This window comes from Melitaea cinxia, chromosome 2 (genome assembly GCF_905220565.1).
Source record: "Melitaea cinxia chromosome 2, ilMelCinx1.1, whole genome shotgun sequence".
Taxonomy (NCBI): domain Eukaryota; kingdom Metazoa; phylum Arthropoda; class Insecta; order Lepidoptera; family Nymphalidae; genus Melitaea; species Melitaea cinxia.
In genome coordinates this window covers 14,616,125-14,639,802 of record NC_059395.1, presented here as the reverse complement: position 1 = coordinate 14,639,802, position 23,678 = coordinate 14,616,125, and the positions used below count along the sequence as shown (strand labels likewise).

The 23,678-nt window shown below is 34.4% G+C and overlaps 2 protein-coding genes and 1 long non-coding RNA gene across 3 annotated transcripts in view; 1 reads left to right on the top strand and 2 right to left on the bottom strand.

Annotated features, from left to right (window-relative positions):
• Nucleotides 1–21,442, top strand: part of LOC123665463 (probable nucleoporin Nup54) — a 26,891-nt gene extending 5,449 nt beyond the window's left edge. The window contains exons 6-13 of the mRNA XM_045599768.1: nucleotides 3,254–3,410; nucleotides 5,509–5,617; nucleotides 6,006–6,189; nucleotides 6,434–6,522; nucleotides 11,676–11,843; nucleotides 13,019–13,138; nucleotides 20,251–20,338; nucleotides 20,928–21,442. Of these exons, the coding sequence (XP_045455724.1) occupies nucleotides 3,254–3,410; nucleotides 5,509–5,617; nucleotides 6,006–6,189; nucleotides 6,434–6,522; nucleotides 11,676–11,843; nucleotides 13,019–13,138; nucleotides 20,251–20,338; nucleotides 20,928–21,061 (1,049 nt within the window). The 3' untranslated portion in view covers nucleotides 21,062–21,442. The remainder of the gene's footprint in view (nucleotides 1–3,253; nucleotides 3,411–5,508; nucleotides 5,618–6,005; nucleotides 6,190–6,433; nucleotides 6,523–11,675; nucleotides 11,844–13,018; nucleotides 13,139–20,250; nucleotides 20,339–20,927) is intronic.
• LOC123665474 lies at nucleotides 5,127–23,678 on the bottom strand. The gene is made up of 3 exons (XR_006745049.1): nucleotides 23,668–23,678; nucleotides 23,603–23,604; nucleotides 5,127–5,213 (listed from the first exon to the last, which is right to left on the bottom strand). It is a non-coding gene; the product is annotated as an uncharacterized LOC123665474 (long non-coding RNA).
• LOC123665451 (zinc finger protein GLIS3-like) lies at nucleotides 21,436–23,352 on the bottom strand. The gene is made up of 4 exons (XM_045599759.1): nucleotides 23,224–23,352; nucleotides 22,915–23,141; nucleotides 22,604–22,751; nucleotides 21,436–22,248 (listed from the first exon to the last, which is right to left on the bottom strand). Exons 1-4 carry the CDS (start codon nucleotides 23,350–23,352, stop codon nucleotides 21,466–21,468), a joined length of 1,287 nt encoding a protein of 428 aa, XP_045455715.1. The 3' UTR covers nucleotides 21,436–21,465.

The following is a 23,678-nucleotide window of genomic DNA, read 5'->3' as shown; positions in this document are numbered from 1 at the left end:
GACTTGGGACACCGAAGATCCACGGGCACCATTGTTGCGCCATTATTCGGAGTGTATCCCGGACTTCGAAGAGGATGAGATTGGTGCAGCGCTCGGGCAGCTTAAAAACGGAAGGGCCCCGGGGGATGACGGAGTTACCACTGAACTCCTTAAAGCCGCAGGGCGACCTGTCCTGAAAGCCTTGGCAAGACTATTTAACGCCGTCATCCACCGAGGTACCACGCCGGAGGCGTGGTCCAGGAGTGTGGTGGTGCTGTTCTTTAAGAGAGGCGATAAGTCTCTGTTAAAGAATTACAGACCGATCTCACTTCTGAGCCACGTCTATAAGCTGTTTTCGAGGGTTGTTACGAATCGTCTCGCCAGAAGACTCGACGAATTCCAACCACCAGAGCAGGCTGGGTTTCGAAATGGCTACAGCACCGTGGACCACATCCATACTGTTCGGCAGATTATCCAAAAGACGGAAGAATATAATCAACCGCTGTGTATGGCATTTGTGGACTACGAGAAAGCCTTCGACTCCGTCGAGACCTGGGCTGTCCTGGACTCTCTGCAGAGATGTCATATCGACTGGCGATATATCGAAGTACTAAAATCTATGTACGACGCGGCGACGATGACCGTTCATGTCAATGACCAAAGAACAAGACCTATTTCCCTCCGGCGCGGGGTAAGACAGGGTGATGTAATATCACCGAAACTGTTTACCACTGCGCTAGAGGATGTTTTTAAGACCTTGGATTGGGGGGAACGGGGCATCAACGTCAACGGTGAATTCATCTCTCACCTTCGTTTCGCCGACGATATTGTCATCTTTGCGGAGACGCTGGATGAGTTAGGCCAAATGCTGGCCGGCCTAAACGAGTCCTCCCGACGTGTCGGTCTCTGTATGAACTTGGATAAGACGAAAGTTATGTTTAACAACCAAGTCATACCGATACCGGTATCGGTCGATGGTACCCTTCTCGAAGTTGTTCAGGATTATATTTACCTAGGCCATACTATCCAACTAGGCCGCAACAACTTCGAGAAGGAGGCCGATAGGAGGATTCGGTTGGGCTGGGCGGCGTTTGGCAGACTTCGTCGAGTCTTCACTTCGAAGATTCCGCAATGCTTGAAGACAAAAGTTTTCGAGCAATGCGTCCTGCCTGTGTTAACATACGGAGCCGAGACGTGGACACTGACCAAGGGACTGGTCCACAAGTTTAAAGTCGCTCAACGTGCAATGGAACGGGCTATGCTTGGGGTCTCTCTCAAAGACAGGATTAGAAATGAGACTATCCGCGAGAGAACGAAGGTAACCGACATAGCCCACAGAATTAGCAAGTTGAAGTGGCAGTGGGCTGGTCATCTGTGTCGCAGGACCGATGGCCGTTGGAGTAGACGGGTCCTAGAGTGGAGACCGCGTCTTGGCAAACGCAGTGTGGGACGTCCTCCGGCCCGTTGGACCGACGATCTACGTAAAATTGCCGGTGTAGGCTGGATGAGGATTGCGGAAGACCGGGATGTGTGGCGCGAACTGGGGGAGGCCTATGTCCAGCAGTGGACTGCGATAGGCTGAAGTGTAGATAGCCTATAATAGTCTGAGGACTCCAGAAGTGTCTTTGCTTATATCTCTTGTAGGACTTTCCTATAACTTCCCTGACAGGATTTGCAGATACTCATGTACTGCAATATTCTACGTGAACCAAGGTGTGCATGCTACTCAAGGTTTTAAGTGCAATTAATAATAATAATAATATAATCTTTATTCCTTCAAATGTTAGTACATCACATAAACACATTACATCAATTATACTTAGTCACTGAAAAAAACAATATATCTCTGGGTCTCTGTGTGGTGGGGTCCATTCCTTTCCGATAGTTTAAAACAATTGTAGAAAGGAATGAATCTAGTTTACATTTTGCATTTGAATATTCCTTAATTAAAAGTGCAATTAAGTAAAATATTATAAAATATATTCTATACATGTAAGAATCACTTCTAGAGCTATTCAATAGTTCTGTGAGTTTTGATATGTCCGTAACACCATATAGCATCATTGGTGGTGGATTGCTTGCTTTTTTAGGTTGTGACTGAGTTTGACTTTCCATTGGCTCAAAGGATCCGGCGAGTCCACTAGATGTCCACTGTATCTGTTGGAAATATTAATAGATCTGTGAGAGTTCGCGGTTGAGTTCTTATGTCCTTTAGATGGTGGGTTGCTTGATATTTTTTTCTTTTTGGATTGAATTAAATGGGAATTTGTTGCAATGTAGGAGGACAGCTGTGACATCATTATCTATTATGATCGTCACTGGTGCTGTGGGAGACAAGTTTTTCTTTGTGGTGCTTGTTATGCTATGATTACTACCAAGTGAAAAAGATCTAGGTCTTAAGGAACAGAGGCTCGGATGAAACGCCTGCTGCACAAGATTTCTTTATTCATATACATTTGTAATACACAAAACTATCCAGTTGACTAAGTAAATTTTACATTACAGTGTATTAAGCCATTTTTGGCATGTATATTTAACTAATATAATAAAATAAAAAATTCATTCATTATTATAGTAAATCGGAGACACTTTAACTTTACACTTAACTTTGACAGATCATTACTATATTTTGTTGTGTGTCAAAGTTATGACCCCTTTGTGGGTCACCTACACACAGATGAGATTTTAAGATAGACATATTAAAGGTTGTATTATGTTTTTACATACCTTTATAGTAGCAAAATTTTCGAGTTATCTAAAAAGTATACCTCTGAGAAAAATTTTTGACATTAACTTCGTTTGTCAGCTTCCTTTTTTTTACAGAGTTCACTTACGAAGTTTGTTATGTAAACAAATTTTATAAATTTAATTTTACGCACTAAATGTGGAAAAAAAGTAATTTTGCGATTTGACTGTCAAAGTTACCCTTGTCAATCCAAGTTACCCTGAGTGACCGTAGTGTCAGTTATTAGTTATAACAAGTCGAAAACAAATCAAATTAAATTTCCATTCTTACCTATTTCTATAAATAACATGTCATATCTAATTGCTATGAAAAATGTTAAATATTTAGGTAAAATAAATGGTTTTTGTTAGGATCTTGAGTAAATCGACCGTGTAAGTAAACTAGGTGATGATAGTATATATAAGTCATCTTCATATATAATATTGCTAAGTGTGTAGTAATAATTATACATAAAGTGTATTTGAAATTAAATCTTACTCATATTACTATATAAATTATCTTAAAATTTGTAATATCTTTACTCTGAAGGTCAAGCATACTACAGCCGTACTGCACCACCGTTAGAGCTCAATGAACAAAATCCACTGTGTCGTTTCAAAGCAGTTGGATATTCGAGGCTAGGAGGCAAGGAGGATAAGGATGGACATGTTGCATTGGTCTTTAATAAAACTGAACAAGAAATAAAGTAAGTCAATATTTTCACTACATTTTGAAAGTTTTGTCACACTAATGACATTAATATTAGAAGTCATCTATGTAAGAGCCTTGTTATTTACTTTAGAAGTCGAGTTGCAGACTATTAATAGTTTTTTGTAACTATATTTTGATTTTATAATTATTTATTATAGGTTCCGCATTAAAAGGTTTGCAAATACTAGATTAACATACTTTTTTAATTCTAAAATAAATTCAAGTTGGTTATTCTCTATTAACACTTATAAGATGTTTCATATATATATACTAGCTGAACTCGGCAAACGTTGTCTTGCCGCTGAACGCTATTTAAAAATAGGGTTTGGTGGTAGAAGGGTGAAAATTTTGGGTTGTATGTATTTTTCAACACCAAATCATAATAACATAAAGAATAAATAATTTATCTAAAAATTAAAAAATATATAGTTAGGGGTGGACTACCCTTAACATTTAGGGGGATGAAAAATAGATATTGTTCGATTCTCAGACCTACCCAATATGCACACAAAATTTCACGAGAATGGGTCAAGCCGTTTCGGAGGAGTTTAACTACAAACACCGCGACACGAGAATTTTATATATTAGATATATATATTTTAATATGCACGTGAAACAAGTTACGAGGCATTAAATTAAATCCATATACCATAGAATTTTATGGTGTACATTAAAAAAAACCAGTCAAATAGACGCAATATTCTTGACAAAAAATAGGCTTTTAGTTTTCCAAAAAACTTCATTATTTTTGTATATCTATATAAAATATTAAGCTGTTCTACTATCGCATGTCGCGTTACTTATGCCATTTTTTAATTATGAACCAATAAACTATTTTAGCTTTTTAAATTTATACATATCCTGTTTTAAATTCGAAGAAGTTATAAGGCAAAATAGTTCGTCTAATTGTTTATCAGTGCAAAAGAATTCGTCTATCGGTGATTATTCCTTCTTTATTGTACAATTATATTGCATAATTTAAATTTGTAAAAGTAATTCTGTCATTTGTCAAGTGAGACAGTATAAATTCTGAAAATTTCAGTTTTTTAAATTAGTTTTTAAATACCAATGGGTCGTGGCCAACCCGTGTGTGAAGAGCTTCGAAAGCGAATAGTTTGTGGGGTCGATGCTGGCAAATCAAGTTACCAAATATCTAAAGACTTGATACTTCTCAGATTTACAGTCCAATCTATCATACATCACTATAAAAAGAATAGAACAACTTCTTGTTTGAAGAAAACTGGTCGACCACGCATCACAAGTTCAGCAGAAAACAGAATCCTGAAGAAAATTATCAAAAATAATCGTCGTGCTCGAGCTGGAGAACTCACGGTGCAATGGAAGGACATGATTCACAGAGACGTCTCAGTTGATACTTGCAAAAGAGTCCTAAAAAGAATCATCACATCATCATCATCATGAAGTTTGCTCGTGGTCATTTAAATTGGACTTCCGATCAGTGGCGTAGTATCATTTGGAGTGACGAGTCCAAATTTGAAGTGACATTGAAAGGAAAAAAGTGATTCGGAACAAAAATGCCGAATTTTTCATACTGATTGTCTCAAACGTTAAGTGAAGTTTCCGACGTCTCTTATGATATGGGGCTGCATGTTTGCACAAGGTGTTGGTGGTATGCAGTTTGTGGATGGTTCTATCAATTCTGTAAGGTATCAAAACCTTTTGGAAGAGAATTTACTGCCCTCTATTTAGGATGGTGCTTCCTGCTATACTGCAAGGACAACAAAGACGTAGCTACTGGCGAAAAGCATCCCTACAATCGAATGGCCATCTAACAGCCCTTTTGCACGCAATTTTTGCGTTAGTTTTTTAGAATATTTTTTAAAAAAATTTATGTTATGTAAAGTCATGAAAGAATTTCAGTTATGTTAAAATAAACTTTAAAAATGTTCCTCAAATTGTGGTTTACTTTTTATTAAACGTTCTTAATTATTTTACCAATATTTGCTTTCTATATTTTACGCTTTGCATTACTTTCCATACTAGACGAACTATTTTGCATCGAGGCTCGTATACAAAAATCAAAATTATTAAACTCTTTATAGTAGGCATATTTCATTTATTTTCCTTTACAGAAATAATCAACAAGCACTCAGCACGTCATTATCAGGCCTTTTGGGAAATAAACCAAATTTAGCTTTAAATATTGAATCCGTGAAGGCTGTATCAGAAACCAAGACTCAGGTGTGAAGATTGCAAATTTTTTATTTATATTTTACTTTAACTCTATAGAAAATGGCTTAACGACTAAAGAATCTATAAAAATTGTTAATCTGTTGTTATTTCCCATAATCTGTAGTTCTTTTCCACTGCAAGTCGAAAGATAACATAAACTCGCTTTCATCAGATCTCACAATTTTTTCAGAGACATGCCAGCTATCTATATAATATGAAAAAGTTTAGATGGATAAAATAACCGAATAAATCTGGTGGAAGTTACACAGAAATAAGTTTTAGTCTAGAATAGCTCAGTATACTTTTTGTTCCAGGAAAATATTGTTCCTGTGGAATAGAAAATATTATGTAATTTTTTTTAGGGATGCTAACTGAGTCAATATAAACATGTTTGCAGGTAGTAATATATATTGTCGACAAGGGTGCTGGAGGGGTGCACATAAGTGCATCAGAGCTGGCTACGTTTTTAAACACTGGTGTTGCAAAAACAAATCTTACAAATGCAGGCTGTAGCAGTATAACACCGGTTACCCGTCCTACACCTCAGATGTTAGAACAGTACCTGCAGAATCCACCACCAGGTATGGTTCTTACACGCTTTTTATTATAGTTAAGATGGCAAAATTAAATAGAACATAATTTTTATTTTATACTTTCTGATTAAAATTAAAAGAAATTTTTGAAATTTCAATAATTTCAAAATATATTTGATCCTATTAATTTTCCTAATGTCTTCTAATGATTTTTAATTACGATATATCTGACATTTTTATACTAGTATCTAAAAGAGAACTGATGTTGATTGTGTGTTTTTTTTTGTAATAGGTATGGACATGCGGCTGTGGAAGCAGGCTCAAGCTGATAATCCTGATCCTGATAACTACATACCAGTGCCTATTATTGGTTTCTCAGAGGTAAAACTTAAAAAAAAAGTTTTTATTATCTTTGTATTCTGGTCTAGAACCTAGAATTTATGGTAATTTTTGAAGTGAAGAAAAAAAGGCAATCAATATTTATAAATTTTCGTATTTTATATATATATGATATTTATTATTATTTCAAAGAAGTAAAAAAGTAAAAAAAATTAAGAAGTTAGCACCTGATGAAGTGAGGATCTAAAAAAAAAAAAATTGGCATGCGACCATACCCACGATTCCAACCCTTCTAGCAATCTAAAAAAAAAAGATAATTAATTTAGAATAATACCACTACCGTCATCATCACTTCAGCCTATCGCAGTCCACTGCTGGACTTTGGCCTCCACAAGTTCACGGCCGAAATTTTGGCGCGAACTCATGTGTTTTGCCCATAGGCACGTATTTTGAGTTACGGAACCCTAAAAAATGTAAATAAAGAAGTTCTTGATCTTTTTATTACCTACAAATTTGCGATTTAACTATTTTCCATAGGACTTGTAGTATAGCCGGAAATCGAGATAAACCGTTTTTTAAACTTAAACCCCGCCTCCGCACCACTTCTCGAACTCAGATCGCCCGTAATTTATTTTTCCTTTTATTTTCGTTGTATTCTTTTCCTTTTGCAATGGGTTTCATCCTACTATATATATTTTTTTTGTTTCAAAAATTATCGGTACTTGTATATAACCTCACTTTTACAAAACGACTATAAATACGAAAAATAAGTCTAAATGCATTTATTGATACCATTTTTATTTCATTACATTTTGGACCAAGAATGTATGGAATCGTTTCCATCTCCTTTGGGGATAGTTCATGCAATAGAGAAGTCTATAAAGATAATTTACACCAAATTTGAAGTAATTCGGTTCAGTAGAACTTATGAAATCGTGGGTAACGTTTTAAATAAGATAGTTTCGAAAATCATGAAATGAAATTTTAGACTTACGTTTAAATAATCGGTAACGTACCTTCAGATGCAGCTTTTTACTACCTACACAGACTCTCTGCACCAGGTGGGCAATACATTTGTTGCGGTTTTTCATTTGTGGAACTATTAAATATGATATAAAAAACACGGTCGCAGGTATACGGAGAATCCCTAACGTCTTGTCATCTTTTGTTCGATTCGCTCCGGTCGAGCTGGTTTGGATGCCGCGTCAGAAAAACAGCCTTTCTCCGAAAATAATTTCATTTTCTAAAATCTTTCTAAAGACATATTCTTAAAGGCTTAAGAAAAGAGCTTTGAAAAAAAAAAGAAAAAACAAAATAGATTTTTTTTCAGACTAGATTAATACCCCCTTAACATAATGTTTACAAATTAGATTGATTCATATATCTAATGTACTAGCTGTGCTCGCGGCTACGTCCGCGTGGAATTTAACGAAAAAGATTTTGTTCAGTTCGCAGTTGTAACATTTTAAAATAAAAGTAGTCTAAGTTACTCCTTATTACATCAGCTATCTGCCCAGCCGATTCAGAGATTAGCCGGATAAACAGACAAACAGACAGACAAAAATTGTTTAAATTGTTATTTTGGTATATGTACCGTGCATACAATTATACATCCACATGAATTTAGTAAAAAGCAGTCAGACAGTCAGCTGGTGACAAGAGGGCTGGTGCATTTTTTGCCCAGAGAATCGGCATAGCGATTCAACGGGGAAATGCTGCCAGCATTCTTGACACAATTCCACGTGGACATGAATTATACCAAAACTATCTGTAAATATTTAGTTCTTAAGTTGTGAATTGTAAATATGTATAATATTTTGTATAAATAAAAAAAAAAAAAAATTAAAAGCAGTTATTTTAATATAACAATCAGAACTCCAATTTTATCTATTTGTACACATTTTTATATAATTATGGTCTTGTTTCTGTTACCAAGTTTTGACGTAAAGGTAAAATTAAAATATTCGAGAATGATATATTGTCGTGACATAGAATCATATAATTATACTAGCGGACGCCTAGTGGTCGAAATTCGACCAAAATTAATTTAAATTATAAGTTTGAACGTTAAACAAAAGAGTATATATGCGTGCATGTGCCAAATACATGGCAGTGTGTGTAATGTTTTTTTTTATTGATTCAATGTATTTTTCGTGTATAATTTTAAAAAAATATTAGCATTTTGCACTCCTTCTCTATATAGTCTATAAGTGTGCGAAATTTCATACTCTGTCAGCGCAATTTTCGTAAAAAAGATTACCAAGTTTTTGCTTCACGTTTTTATTTGCGTACTTCCGCAAAGAGCAAATAAATGAAAAATATTAAGAGCCATTTCACAAAAATCGGTAACAATCCGCGAAATTGTAATATTTTGACGTCGTTAATCTCAGTGTTGGATGCAATAATGTAATTTATATTCTTGAAATATAATAGAGCAACCTTTGTTGAAGTCCATAGTCAGGTCAGAATTTTGATTTATATTATGTGTATAAAATTATTAACCTTTTCATCAGCCTCCTCCCTGGGTAAACGGTCGCAATGTATACTTTGAAGGCCTACTTTTCAATAACCTCTACGTTGAAACCATTTTAAAAAAATATCATAATATGTGGAATATAATTTTGTTGTCCACTATCATAGATTTTTATTCCATTTGTATCTCTATTAAACGATAAAAAAAATTTAAAGTTACGAATATTTTCCAAATAAGTACAATTTTAAAAGCGATATTTCTCTTAGAAAACTAAGAAATTTTAACGAACTATCTTCATCAAAGTAAACTTACATCATTAAGGAATACAAAAAAAAATAATTAAAAGATGTAATTATTTTTAATACATTTTATATTAAATAATAAAAAGATAGTATATATTGCCACGCATCAAGCCCGGTAAATCAGTCGAGCGCTAGCGCTCTTAGAGGTAAGGTCCACGCCAAATTCTCCGCAGCCGTCTCTTTCGCTCACACGCGCCAAGCGCCTGTTGTTATAGCGGATAAAACGCATTTGATACTTTCATAATAAAATATAAATAAAATAAACATATTACGAAAATAACTGTAAAATAATATAATGATAATTTCTGTAAACAAATGTATAATTTAATTTTCTTTTCTCACACTATCAATACAAATAGGCATTTCAATCTGTTTGTCTTGTTATTTGTTAATTAATATGTGTGTCGGTGTCGATGTCATTAAATGCTTTTTTATTCATATCGTAAATATTAGATTCATTCGTAAACTGAAAAAACTAAATCAATTTAAAAAAATTGTTTCATAAAATTGATTTTTTTTATTTTATTTTAAATTTATTGACTGTTCTTATACAACATACTTGAAATTTTTAACAAATTAATTATGTAAAAAACATTTTATACCATAGTTGTAATTTTTATTATACATCAGAAAATGATCACGATGGTCTTTTGGTTGTCACACTATACGTACTAGCACAAAGATCGCGCGGCTCGTACGACTCGCGCGATGCGACCAAATTTACCTAAACTTGCAGAGCGTAAAATTGTGAAATGGCTCTTAATAAACCATAGACGAAAGTAAAATTCATTTTATGTTCAAATGCTTAACGATACTTTATTGCTAAAATTATTGAAACCTGATAATATACTGAATATTTTTGCTAATAATTAGTAGAGGTACAGAATGACGAAGAAAAATAAATAAATCGAGCATCTGTATAAAAGACAACAAATTTATATTTCTTTTATGTAAAATAATCGGTAAAAAAGACGTGACATATAAAATTTATAACACGGCCTGACTGCGGCCTGTGCCTAGAAAAAAAATTCTGCCCTATTAGTATTATTGTCACATTATTTATATTTATTATGAACAAAACCTTGCGCCGGCGACACAATCTCCCTAACATCTAAAAAAAAGTACAAATAACATTGTTTTTCACGAATCTCTCATTGGGTAATCCTAAGTCTCATCCTAAAGTCCCACAAAATTTTCCTGTGAACTACAGTAAACTTTTATGCACGTGCTATGTACTATCTGGGGGCATTGACAGGGGTTTGTTTACTAAATAAGATTGTTCCAAAAAAATAGAATATAGATTTAATACCCTAACTACTTTTTTTTTTTTAGAAAAAAACACAATTACTCTACATAAATTATACAACAAAAAATATTAATATTGCTTTTGTTTTTGTAAATTAATTAATTATTAAATTTATATATATGACTGCTTTAATTTTGAAACAACGTCAACATGTTTGACGGTCGATAATTTTTTTGCTTATTTAGTGCGAATTATTCGCACGGGTAAAATAATTTATAGACTATTTGATATCAAACTATTAAACTTTTTCCCAGTTATTAACCGACAAAAAAAAGACGTGGTTCAGAATTTGACTGTGTTATTAGTTTTTAAGTAATCGACTTCGACTATCGTGATGTTCTGATATTAGTCGATATTAATTGAAGTCGTTTTTTTTTGTTTGACTAAAAACAATAATTGTAATCGTTTTAAACTCTGCTGTCGCTCATACTTGTAACCTGTAAAGGTATGATTCGGATCTGGGCAGTCGCGACCCGGCAGCCGCGGCCCTGCAGCCGCGACCGCGGTCGCGACCCACCGCTTCGTAGGGAATTGTATGCAATAGTAACCAACGCAAGCGACCGAGCAGCGCGGCCGGGGGGCGTGGCCTACGCGCGGCCTTGGCAGCGCCGCCGAGCCGCTCCGGTGGCAGTTGGGTCGCGCTGCCCGTTCGCAGAGGGTGACAAAATTGAGTTTTATTTAGTCTACAGTAACCCCTGAATTTCTTTTCCTTTACATTTAAGTGCCGTTTTATCAGGATTTGATAGGTGCCTTCATCAATTCTAGACGTATATAATGAATCGATGTTATTTCTCTTTGATGATAGCAAGATCAACATTATTTCATCATCCTCTTCTTCGTCTTCTATCAGTCTCTTCACGAGTTCTCGCTTTCGTATATTTAAATAGTCAGACATAGTGAATATTTTATACACGACTGGAATGCACAAGCGTTCACACTGAGTGCTGTTTGACTACTACACGTGGCAGTCGCTGCCTGGGTCACGGACGCTGCTATCCGTAAGCTTCTAGCAGCGCTGCACAGCAGCGACAATGGGTCGCGGCAGCTGGTCGCCACTGCCGGGTCGCGGCTGCCCAGATCCGAATGCTGCCTTAACTGTTATGGCTGTCGGCAGATAAAGTTCCGGGCGCGCTGCCAAGGTGAGGAGGCGGCGCTGCAGGCGAGCTGGCTGAGGCGCGCCGCCGACACGCTGGCCGCGCTGCGCACGCGCCGCGCCGCCGCCGCCGCCGCGCTCGACAGCCGCGCCGCCTCGCTGCACGCGCTGCGGCACACGCTGCTGCAGGTACTGCTTCCCCTACTACACCAGCTACGTCTACCGGAAGAGTTAGCTGTGCAGCTTCACCTGTGCGAGACCAACCTTAAAATAATTACAGAAGATCACAGCTAAGTAGTACTGCTTCCAAGCAACGTTGTGATCCTATGGTGAGTAAGGTGACCGGAGCTCGTGGAGGAGATTGGAGGGTACGGTCGGCGACGCGCTTGAGATGCTTCTGGTGTTGCAGGCGTCTACGAGCTACGGTAATCGCTTACCATCATGTGAGCCGTACGGTTTGTTTGCCGACCTAGTTGTATAAAAAAAAGTTTAAACAACTGCATAAATCTACTGTTCCCACACACGCTCCGATTCACATGCATAGGTAGACCTTGGATTGACCGTAGTGTATATATTCTCCATTACCTGGCAGCCGATCGGCTTAGACTCGGATCACTTTCGTTTCGACCTAGAAAGTAAAATAAAATTTGATTTAACAATACCTAACAATTCTTTTTCGTTTAAAAAGACAGAAGTTTTTTTTGATCATAAATTCAATTGTAATTCAACCGCCGTTCTTTAGGCGCCTAAACGGCACACGAACCACTAGACCATTACCAGCGCAGTTGTCAACATCAGTTATACAACAATACAAAATAAAAATACAATGTCTTCTGTGCGATCCAGCGAAAATGTAGGTAACATAACAAATTTCATTAAAATCGGTCCAATAGTTATCCTCACAAACTTTCCCATTAAAAGAAATACAAATGTCTCAATCGAAAATTGTTCCTTTTACTTAAAATTGTTGCAATATCTAAAAATGAAAGCCAATAAATATGATACTTATATTTTATATTTACTGATACAGCTTTTCACTAAATGTGGCATGCTCTAAGCCTTTGTCTCTGATTCATCATCCGACTACGGCAAAGTTAAAAGGACGGTTATAATTTCATCAGTCTATGTATGTTCATCTGTTCCCACATACCTCCAAAACTACTTTTAGTCAAATTAGCTATCACAATGGACAATTTAGAAGCGATTTAATTGTTCACTGGTTATAGGCTACTTGGTGAATATCATCACGTTCATATCTTGAATGTAGCACTAAAGAACATAAAGTGAATCATAATTTTTTTTGTAGTAGTAGTTGGGTTTTAGTTTTTTATTTTATCTTGTTATTTAAAATAAATATCATTTAGGTGATAGCTCGTCAAGAAGTCGTCGGCCGTGTAGGCATAGCCCTGAGCCCAGAAGAAGAAGCGGCCAGGGCTCGCTTGCAGGAACTGGCGTCTCAACTGGCTGCTCCACCGTTGTATAACGTGAGTATTACTTTTTTTATCAGTTAAAATATTACTGTATTTTATCACCTAATTTGTTTTCCTGAAATTAGCCAATATTGTTACATATTCAACAGATCTCAAAGAAACATTTATCTAAATAATTATTAGCAGATTTTACTCTAAACTATAAACAAATGAATTGTTTAAGTTTTTTTGTTGTTTGTGTTCCCTTTTTTGCCTTTTTACAGCATTTCGGTTATTAGAAAGCTCCAATGTAAGTTGAGCTCAGCTTTATATTATGTTCAATCATAGTAAAAGGGGTTTAGGGTATATTAGGTACATTTTTTTAACCGACTTCCAAAAAAGGAGGAGGTTCTCAATTCGACTGTATTTTTTTTTTTTTTTTTTTATGTATGTTACATCAGAACTTTTGACCGGGTAGACCGATTTCGACAAATTTTGTTTTAATCGAAAGGTGGTGTGTGCCAATTGGTCCCATTTAAATTTATTTGAGATCTAACAACTACTTTTCGAGTTATATCTAATAATGCGTTTTTACTTAACGCTTTTTTCGTCGACCTACGTTGTATTATACCGCATAACTTTCTACTGGATGTACCGATTTTGATAATTTTTAATTTAATTGAAAGCTGATGTTTATCATGTGGTCACATATAAATTTTATCGAGATCTGATAACTTCTTTTTGAGTAATCTATGATAACGCCTTGACTATTTTTTCGTCGATCTACGTTGTATTACTTGTCGATGTAATTGAAGTCGGTTTTTTTTTCGTTTGCGAGCAAATACAATTATTATTTTTAATTTAAAATTAACACCCACGGGCTCTAAATACGCATGCCTTTTGTTAAACATGCATTATAATAACCACAGACGATTTATCAATAGAACTACAAATCGACAGTCCAGTGACTGCCTAGTGAAGCTAGGACGTGTTCTGACGCTGAAGGTTTTTAAAAAAAAGTACTTCTTCACTTCTAGACACACATACATTACATACTTACAGATATACATATACCTATATAATTATATATCCATATTCACACATATACTTGTCCCCACCTACAGGTAATTTTACTTTCTTTGTACATCATACACCCCTCTTGTGTGACTACTTCATAGAACTGGACTTCACGTGTACCGCTACCATCTTGATATATATTTACATTGCTGTTAGCTAGTTATCGATAATTTTCAGTTTTCAGATTCTATTTTTTGTATATGCATAACAGTTTACCATGGTACCAAATATTAAATTATTAGGTCGTTTAAAAGTGGGTTCGGTTTTTGATCTACAAGTAAGTCCGTCATAAAAATTCCTCTTTTTAATAGCTAATAAATCAGTAATCGTTAAATTTTAAATTCTTTAAGCTATAGGGCTTTATTATGTGTGCCAAATTTCATGCATGTAGATTCCGTAGCTTACGAATTGGTAAGTAGTAAGAAGTAGCTCGCATAGATTCGTCTAATATTACACACGGCGCGTTGCTAGTTCCTTTTTTGACTTTGGCTGGAAAAGCTGCCGCGTGTCTATATAAATTATTTAATGTAACACTATGGTTTGAAAACATTTATCATTGAGTTAGATAGCTTTTATGTAAAAAGTATAAGCAAATTGTTCTACGTGACAAAAAATTTGAAAATGATAAAGTGCGAAACTGTCTAGTCAATATTTGAACATTCACCAAACGCGTGACGCTATTATCTTGATGTTATCGGTCCTTATCTCCAGACATATTATAGACAAAGTACTTTGAGAGAGAACGGTGTTAACACGGTTGATCTAATTTCGGTGAACTTGAAACTCATTGAAATGAATAAAACGTAAATGATGTTTTTCAATTCCTACTACTACATAGTTCACACTTTTTATTATACTCGTATACCTATCAACTTATAATATATTATAACTATAAAATTTTAACAAAATATTTACATATCGTGATATTTTTTTTAAATCATTAATAAAAAAATACTATTTATCCATCCACTCAGATTCAACTATGTTTTTTTTTAAAGATTGTAGTGTATGTTAATTCATAAATGAAAATAAATTTTAAAAATTGTTTGATTATTAAGTATAAATTAGCCTTAATTTTTTATAACTTATTAATATAAAACGTCTCATTAAACTAGCATCCTTCTGCTTATGGCAATATAGTGCTAAATGATACGTAAAAGATGAAGTAATACTAAGAAAGGTCATTACTACGTTACTTTAAAATCGACACATTTGAAAAAAAATGTTGAGAAGACATGGGTAAAGAGGCTAAATATTAACCGACTTACTTAACTGTAAAACTCAGGTGACTCGGTCTTTGACACGACACTAACGTACACACGACGATATTTTTAATAATAATTATTTAAATGCCTGGACAGACTTCGTTCTGTCAAAAGCTAATAGTATTTTTTTTTAAGTATTAAAACCTTCTGTGGGCCTTAAGGAACATACAAAAAAAACAAAAAAATTGCCGAATTGGTCGAACCATTCTCGAGCTAAGCGCTTAACAACATTCATTTTTATTTATATAGATAGATTTAATTTTATTATTTTAACTAAAGTGCTAATTAAGTTTCATATTTAGGTTATAATATCGATTCTGATATCGCAGTTAAATGGAAGGACGCCAGTTTAATAAACACGTACGATAATTACTATGTTTACACTTTTTAAATTGTTTTCTTCATTAGGTCACAATATTGGAGTCATTAAAATAATAAAACATAAATCGAAAAGTTTTAAAGATAGTCAAAATTATTCCTGGAAAAAATATATAGGGTATCCGTCTATTAATTCCGTTCCTTCAAATGGGATGTTCTGCAGGTGAATAAATCACGTTAAGTGGAAAAAAATTCTTATCCATTTTATAATTGACTATGTTTAAATAGACAAGCTACCATGGTAGACTCACATGCAGGATGCTGCCTTATTGATCTTACCTGCTCACGTAAACACGTCTTTCAGTTACTATGAATTAACATTCTACGAGGAAAAGATTTATTTCAAATATGCAGTTCTTTAGTTGTATTCGTCAGTTACAAATGATTTTCTACTTTATGGATTTTTAAGGCTATTAAAGTAGTTTTAATTTTACTATTCTATCGTAGCCGGAAAATTTAAAAATGAGCGAGGAAAAAACTTCAAATTGGTTCCATTTGAAGGAACAGTCAGGAGTCGAACAAATTATGTATCGATGGTTTAGTTTTAACTGAGGTAGGGTACAGCAGGAATTTCCTGCTCAAAATATGGAGCAGCCCAGCACAGCTAAATAATACTGTTTTCAAGCAGTATTGTGTTCCTGTTGGTGAGTAAGGTGACCAGAGCTCGTGGGGGGGATTTGGGATTGTGGGTCGGCAACGCGCTTGCGATGCTTCTGGTGTTGCAGGCGTCTATAAGCTACGGTAATCGCTTACCATCATGTGAGCCGTACGCTTGTTTGTCGACCTAGTGACATAAAAAAAAAGGTTATCAGGATAATGCATTTTTTCACATGGACATTTTAGACAGTCTTACCTTAACACATTTAGTAAAATGCATTAAAATCATATAACTGTTTACAAGAGTTCTTTAACTAGCCGAGGCGCGTTGAGAAATATCATTGTCACTTATCTACGTATCTGGTTATAACCAGTTATGGACGTAAATGTCATGGCGGGTATAATTCCTTGATTTATGGACAAAATATTTGATTGTAATTTGGTAGCAAAAAAAAAAAATACATTGTTGCAAACTAAAAATATCTCGTGAAGTGTACTTTCTTTTCCTGCAAAGTATTTCACGTTCGATGTGTTAGTGATTTATTTTCCACGAAAAATCAATCAATCAAGAATCACGACAATAATATTGGTGGTTAGGAGGTTCTCGATTAGATTGTATTTTTTTTTCTTTAGTACCGTAGAAATTTCCTTAGTCATAAGTAGGACAAGTTAAAAAAGTCGATGCGATCCTTCAAATAAAGATTTAAAACAATAATAACATGTTTCATTTAAAAAATAAAGAAAATATAAAACTTATTCCTTTAAAATATTTGACATATTAAATTATTGCACTATAATTAAAAATATGGTGCAACAGTTTTTGCCACAGTGTGTGTTATCAACTTATCAACGTCTACAAAAAAAAAAAAAAAAAATTAACAACAAATATAAAATTTTCTATGTTAAATTTCATATATCGATATTGATATAATAGATCATTTTTCAATTGATGCGTGACAGTTTAGTTTTTTAATCTAGCTTCACTCACAGATTACCTATTTATCAATGGCGGCAATTACAGTACCTACGATCGCTTCATGATAAATTTAAGTACAATTTTTTTTTATGTTATGTATAATTTTTTTCAAACAATTTAATTTTGTCCGCTTGAAATTTATTAAATCTTCAAATAATATAAATTAAATCTTTCTACAAAAGATAGTTTGTAATGAAGTTTTAACGTTTCTAAAATCAATAATCTCTAGTGTTATTTAATCACTCTTTAGTTTGTTAAAATCATTATTGAAGAGAAAAATAATTAAATTTTTCAGAGGCATCCAGTACATTTGAATTAATGGTTATTATAATATTATAAATAAGAGATTGTCCGCGGATTGTCTTAGAAATTGATTATATTCAAAAAGAGGTGCTAAAGTAGTACTTATTATTACAATAATTTATTTTAACATGTATTTATCCATTTATTATTTATAATAAAATGATTAGTAGCCTTAAAACAAGTTTAAGTTATGTAGTAAGATCTCAGGATCCCCAGACCTTACTTATTTTCTGATGGACAAAATATATACAATAGAGTAGTATTAGTATATATATTGAACGTATATATGTCCGATAGCTAAGGCTGTGGTGGCCAATTTTCAGATATACGTTGCTAAAAGTACGTAAAAATAGTACTGACTTAGGTGTATTGTCAGGGCTAATTCTTACGTATGTTGTATATTCCCTATATTATAAAAAATATAAAATTAAAGCCGCCAGACACGTTCTGTCGGCAGTATTTATTGTCAGACAATAGTTTGAATATAATTTAAAATTCTTGCAAAAAATATTAGCATTTTTTTGAACGAGTACATTTTTTTAAACTTTGTTATGCTAAAGATGCTAAAGCTAATGAACTGATTTAAAACTTAATACAAGCTCTATGCTTTTACAAAGTTGTCCAAAGTCCAGTCCCAGTCTTAAAATAATTCCTGACATATCATAAGAAAAAAGAGCTTAAAAGTATACTTAGATACTTTAAATATCCAAAACACAAATTTACTTACAGTTACTATGGGACTATTTAAAACTGGCTTATATTGAGTTTAAATAAGTTCATTAAATTAATGCCTGTCATAATGATGAAATAATTTTACTCAATTTACTAATAATTAATTTACTAATTTTACATTTTTTATTTTATTTTAAAATGCGGTTATTTTAATATTAGAAACAGACACTCCAATTTTGTTTATATTTTGTTTTATTTGTATAGATATATAGTATATCTTATATATAGAATTCTCGTGTCACAATGTTAGTTAAAATACTTCTCCGAAACGGTTGGACCGATTTTTATGAAATTTTGTGTACATATCGGGTAGGTTTGAGAATCGGCTAACATCTATTTTTCATACGCTTAAGGAAGGGGATTAAGGTGGTTAATTACATATATAGCAAAACAACGTTTGCGGGGTCAGCAAGTATATATATATATATATATTATTACATACCTTTTTTTAGGTACTATATTAGCAGCTGATAACAAAATTGGCCGTCGGTCGTGCCTAGCGGGAATGTATACGTTCACTGTACACACTAATCCTACTATTGTATTCATTTTATCCATCAAAAATAAATAAGGCCTGTGGCCATTGGCTCTTGGATCGTTATTGTGTGAAGTAAATTTTAATACCCTTAACATAAAAAAATAACAAACATCTATACAGATTTTCTTCCTCTATTTCATCCCTACAGGGAGGGTAGGATTAGCATAATTGTGGACTTGTTATTACACATTTTAACCCCTTTAGTTAATGATTTTTAAAAATCCGTTCTTAGCGACGTCTACCAACTATAAACTTAGAGCGTCTATAACACAAAAGATTCTTACGAGAACTTGAAACCTGCAAAACCCTCTTTAATGCGGCTGTGGCGCGAAACCGTCTTGGACGGGTCTACTAACTATTAACTACTTGTTTGTCAAATTTCAAGCGTGTAGTACAAAAAAATAAGTAATTACATACAAACTTGTGAAAGCCCTTACACCTTTTTTAACCGACTTCAAAAAAGGAGGAGGTTACTCAATTCGACCGTATATATATATATATACATATACATATATTGCATGTTTATATATATTTAATGCATGTTCTGTGATAACTTCGTCGTTTATGAACCGATTTTGATAATTCTTTTTTTGTTGGGAAGGGGATATCCCTGGTTTGGTACCTTGATAAGGAAACCAGGATCTGATAATGGGATACCAGAGAAATCGAGGGAAACTCTCGAAAATCCGCATAACTTTTTACTGGGTGTATCGATTTTGATGATTTTTAAGTTAATCGAAAGCTGATGTTTATCATGTGGGCACATTTAAATTTCATTGTAATCTGATTACAACTTTTGAGTAATCTTTGATAATGCGTATTTACTTGACTATTTTTTCGTCTACCTACGTTGTATTACTTGTCGATATAGTTGAAATCGTTTTTTTTTTTTTTTTTTCGTTTGTTGTCCCTCTGCTGAACATAGCCATCTTTCTTTATGTAGGAGAAGGATTGGACTATCAGGTTTTCTTTATATTCTTTCATGTACATGTTCATATTCATGTTTATTTATTATGCAATTAAAGAATAAATGAATAACCGGGCCCGTTACCTTAACTTGTTCTTCGAGGCACGGAGCCTCTAATTTAGCCCTTTGGAGAAATGCGTTCTTAGCAGACGTTTGCTAACTATAAACTACCCCCCTACCAAATTTAATCTTTGTCCGTGAAGCGGTCTTCGATATTTCGTGATAAGTGAATGATCTAACGATTTTATTATTATACATAATATATATTTTGCGATTATTAATTACCTATGTAAAAGTATATTACATAAGACTTTGATAAAAATCTCAAGATGTGTAAATGGAATTGTTGTTTAGGGTCGTCTAAATGAACTGCTGTGTGCTGTCCGATTACAACGCAGTGCAAGCGCAGGAGCACCGCACGAGAGATACCACTTGGATCCAGGTGAGATTCTTTAAATTATATATTAATGTTTCTTTTGGTTGAAGAAGCATATTATTCTGTTGAAAACTATACCTTGCTTAGTATTGAATAATCATTGCTGCCTGTAAGAAATACCGTAATGTTAGAACGTCTTGATTTGGATGATATTCCGTTGTATTTGTACTTGTCAGGACTATATAAGAAGTACTTAGTACTTGTATGAGCATTTCAATGTGATGTGTCTGTCTGTCAGCTAGAGAGTTTTGAATAACAAACATGTGACCATATGTTTCACAAATATTAACAAAAAAGTAAAATTTAATTTGTTAAAGGTAATCTTGATTAGGAAATTTCTTATGTAGCCGGCCAAAATGTGAGAATTTAGTTTAATAATGTTACATTACTAGTCAACGACAAACTTTATAGCGCCATAAATAAGTATACTTTAAGTTCAACGAAGGGGACGAAGTTAGGCTTAGAAACGACAAACGAAAAGATTAAAGGGCAATCGAACGTCATCAACGCTGTTAATTGATTTTAATTTTAGCCAAAAATATTGCACTTATTGTTAGTAAATGTTTTATGGTATTTTTTTTTTTATTTTTTTTAGGCGCACAAGAAGATGTGAAGCAATTCCTATCTCTACAACAGCGTGGTATGGCTCACTTGCTCGATACGGCAAGGAAGGATCTTTCTGCTCTGAACACTATCGCGGAGGGGATGGCTCGTCTTGTAAGTACTTAGCAAAGCGTTCAACCGGTGAACGACTATTCCACGCATTTCGTTGAGTGGTTCGGATAATTGTGAAAAACTATAACGCCTGAGATACATGATACTGTGTATAAACCTAATAAAGTGTTTTTAACTTTCCTTTCATGTTTTTATAAATATAAAAAGTTTCTTAGTTGATTGTAATTATGGATTAAAGTCGAATATTTTTGTTCAAACAATTCATAAAAACTTATTGTACAACCATAATATTTACTCTGTTAAAAAGTATCTTGATAGTGATATACCGAATGTGTTTGAGAAATAATACTGTTCAAATATTATTGTATTCTCATAGGTGTTTTATATTGTAGCCGATATATTGCATTAATATAAAATAAACAACGAAAAAATTAAGAAACACTTTTTATTTAAAATTATCAACTCTTAGTGCTTAAATCTATGGGTAAGTCTTTTTGTCTGACTAGATCTTCAATTGGTTTGCATTCCAGTCGTTTGGCACATATTAAATTAAGGGGTACATCCTCGAAATTGTCGTATTTCCCAGGCTTTTTAAATGTTTTGTTAAATATATCCTGATCGTCTGGAAATGGTTTTTCATTTATCGTTGGTCTTAATATTGGGTGGTTTAGGCTACTTGTATGATTATTTCTGTAGCCATGATCGTAAATTTGGGAATATTCTAAGTAGGACATTTCTTGTGTCGGGACTCTGATAGGGAATACGTGTTCTATTGAGGGGACTATGTCAGGGTATACGTGTTCTAGTGAGGGAACTCTGGCAGGGTATACGTGATCTAGTGGTCTAACGTGTGGGGTGTGGTCTATTACGGGAATATAGCTCAAAGGAGCGCCCAAAGCTGATCCTGAGTAGGTTGGGACGGAATTAAAAGATAAGATGGGTGTTGGTTTAGCAGGAGGACTATACGATAAAGATTGTGGTGACGTGGATTGATGATACATCGTATTTTCTCGTAAAGGAGAAACACTGTCGGAGCTTTGGCGTTCATCGGACGATTCGCGTCTCGGATTATTACTTTCATTGGTAAAATGTTTGTAGGTTTTGACGTGTTTTCTTAGGCTGGACGGGTCTGTGTACCGCTTGCTGCAGCCAGGAATTTTACAGCAGTAGGGCTTATCAACTGTATGTGTACGAGTGTGTTTGAAGCGGTCACTTGAGTTTGAGTAGGCTTTGCCGCATCCCTGTTAAAAAATATTTTCCCATATACAAATGTGTTGATTTTTCAAAAGTAATTTTACACAAACAATTCGTAACATAGAAGCGGTTAATTAATGACTAAAACTATAACTGAAAACCCTGATAAATCTAATATATAAAATTCTCGTGTCATTGGTGTTAAACATTGAACTCCTCCGAAACGGCTCGACCGATTTTAATAAAATTTTGTGGGCATATCAGGTAGGTCTGAGAATCGGCCAACATCTATTTTTCATACCCCAAAGTTATAAGGGGGGGGGGGGGATTAAGCGGGTTAATAACATATATGGCAAAGAAACGTTTGCGGGGTCAGCTAGTAAAGTATATTTAATTATTTACCTCATAAGGACAGACGTATGGTTTCTCTCCCGAGTGTGATCGTAGATGTATCTTCAAGTTTTCTGCTCTAGAGAAACTTTTTTGACATTGATTGCACGTGTGTGGACGTTCATTGGTATGGGTCCTTACGTGCACGAGCATTTTGTACCTATTGAAGAAAAAATAAATTTTTAACAAATTTAAATAATAACAATAATAGACATTGACACTTTGATAAGTGTTTGTAAGATAATTTGAAACTTTGATATTAAATCTGATAGTCGAATTCCATTAGCATCCAAATAGACTTATGTCCAGGAAGGAAAACTCACCTTGCATTAAAGCCTCTTTGAGGTCTGAGGCAGTCTTTCCAAGAACAGTAAAAGAGTCCGTCTCTATGTGCGTGCGCGTGGACTCGGGCTATGTGCGCAGACAGGCGGGTAACATTTGGGAACCTCATGCCGCACCCTCTCCATCCACACATGCCCTCACTAATCTCTCCCCCAGAATTGCTCGTGTGCTCTGGGGAAGATCCTCTTAAAGAATCTTTATCTTCATCCTATAGACAAAAATAAAGAATAAATTACAATATAAAAATTATGTACACGCGTAAACGTTTACATTTTTGTATAAAAACGCACCTGTAGTGGAAGTTGCGGTAAAACATTTGTTCTTGCAAAATACGGGGCGAATCTTTCCGCTTGTATCCATTTTGTTACCCTACATCTTTCATCGCAAATCTGCGGTCTCATTTGAGGAAAAACTAGCATTGTTTGTTTATATTAGAAATAATAATTCAATAATTTAACAACCACTGGCTACCGCGGGGTCGGCCTGTGTAGTGATGGCTCGCGCTCGCTGTTCTTACTTATACAACGTCTCGCAACGACACCGAACTGATAAGCCGCTGAGTCCCCTGCGAATACGATGCTTGTACTACGAATATCTTCTTCTCTATCTTACCGTGAGGTCGATTTCGCTAATCTCATTTGCTAATAATGTGTATTAATGGAGAATTACAGCTAACGCCGAGGGTTTTTGTTATTTTATTTATACGACAATTGGATTTAGTTCTATATAGAAACGAGTTACGCCA

Coding starts and splice junctions, on each gene's coding strand:
- LOC123665451 (XM_045599759.1), bottom strand. CDS start 23,352: ATGCTAGTTTTTCCTCAAATGAGACCGCAGATTTGCGATGAAAGATGT. Junction 22,752..22,914: donor CAAAGAGGCTTTAATGCAAG/GTGAGTTTTCCT, acceptor TTTCTTCAATAG/GTACAAAATGCTCGTGCACG. Junction 22,249..22,603: donor CATACGTCTGTCCTTATGAG/GTAAATAATTAA, acceptor ATTTTTTAACAG/GGATGCGGCAAAGCCTACTC.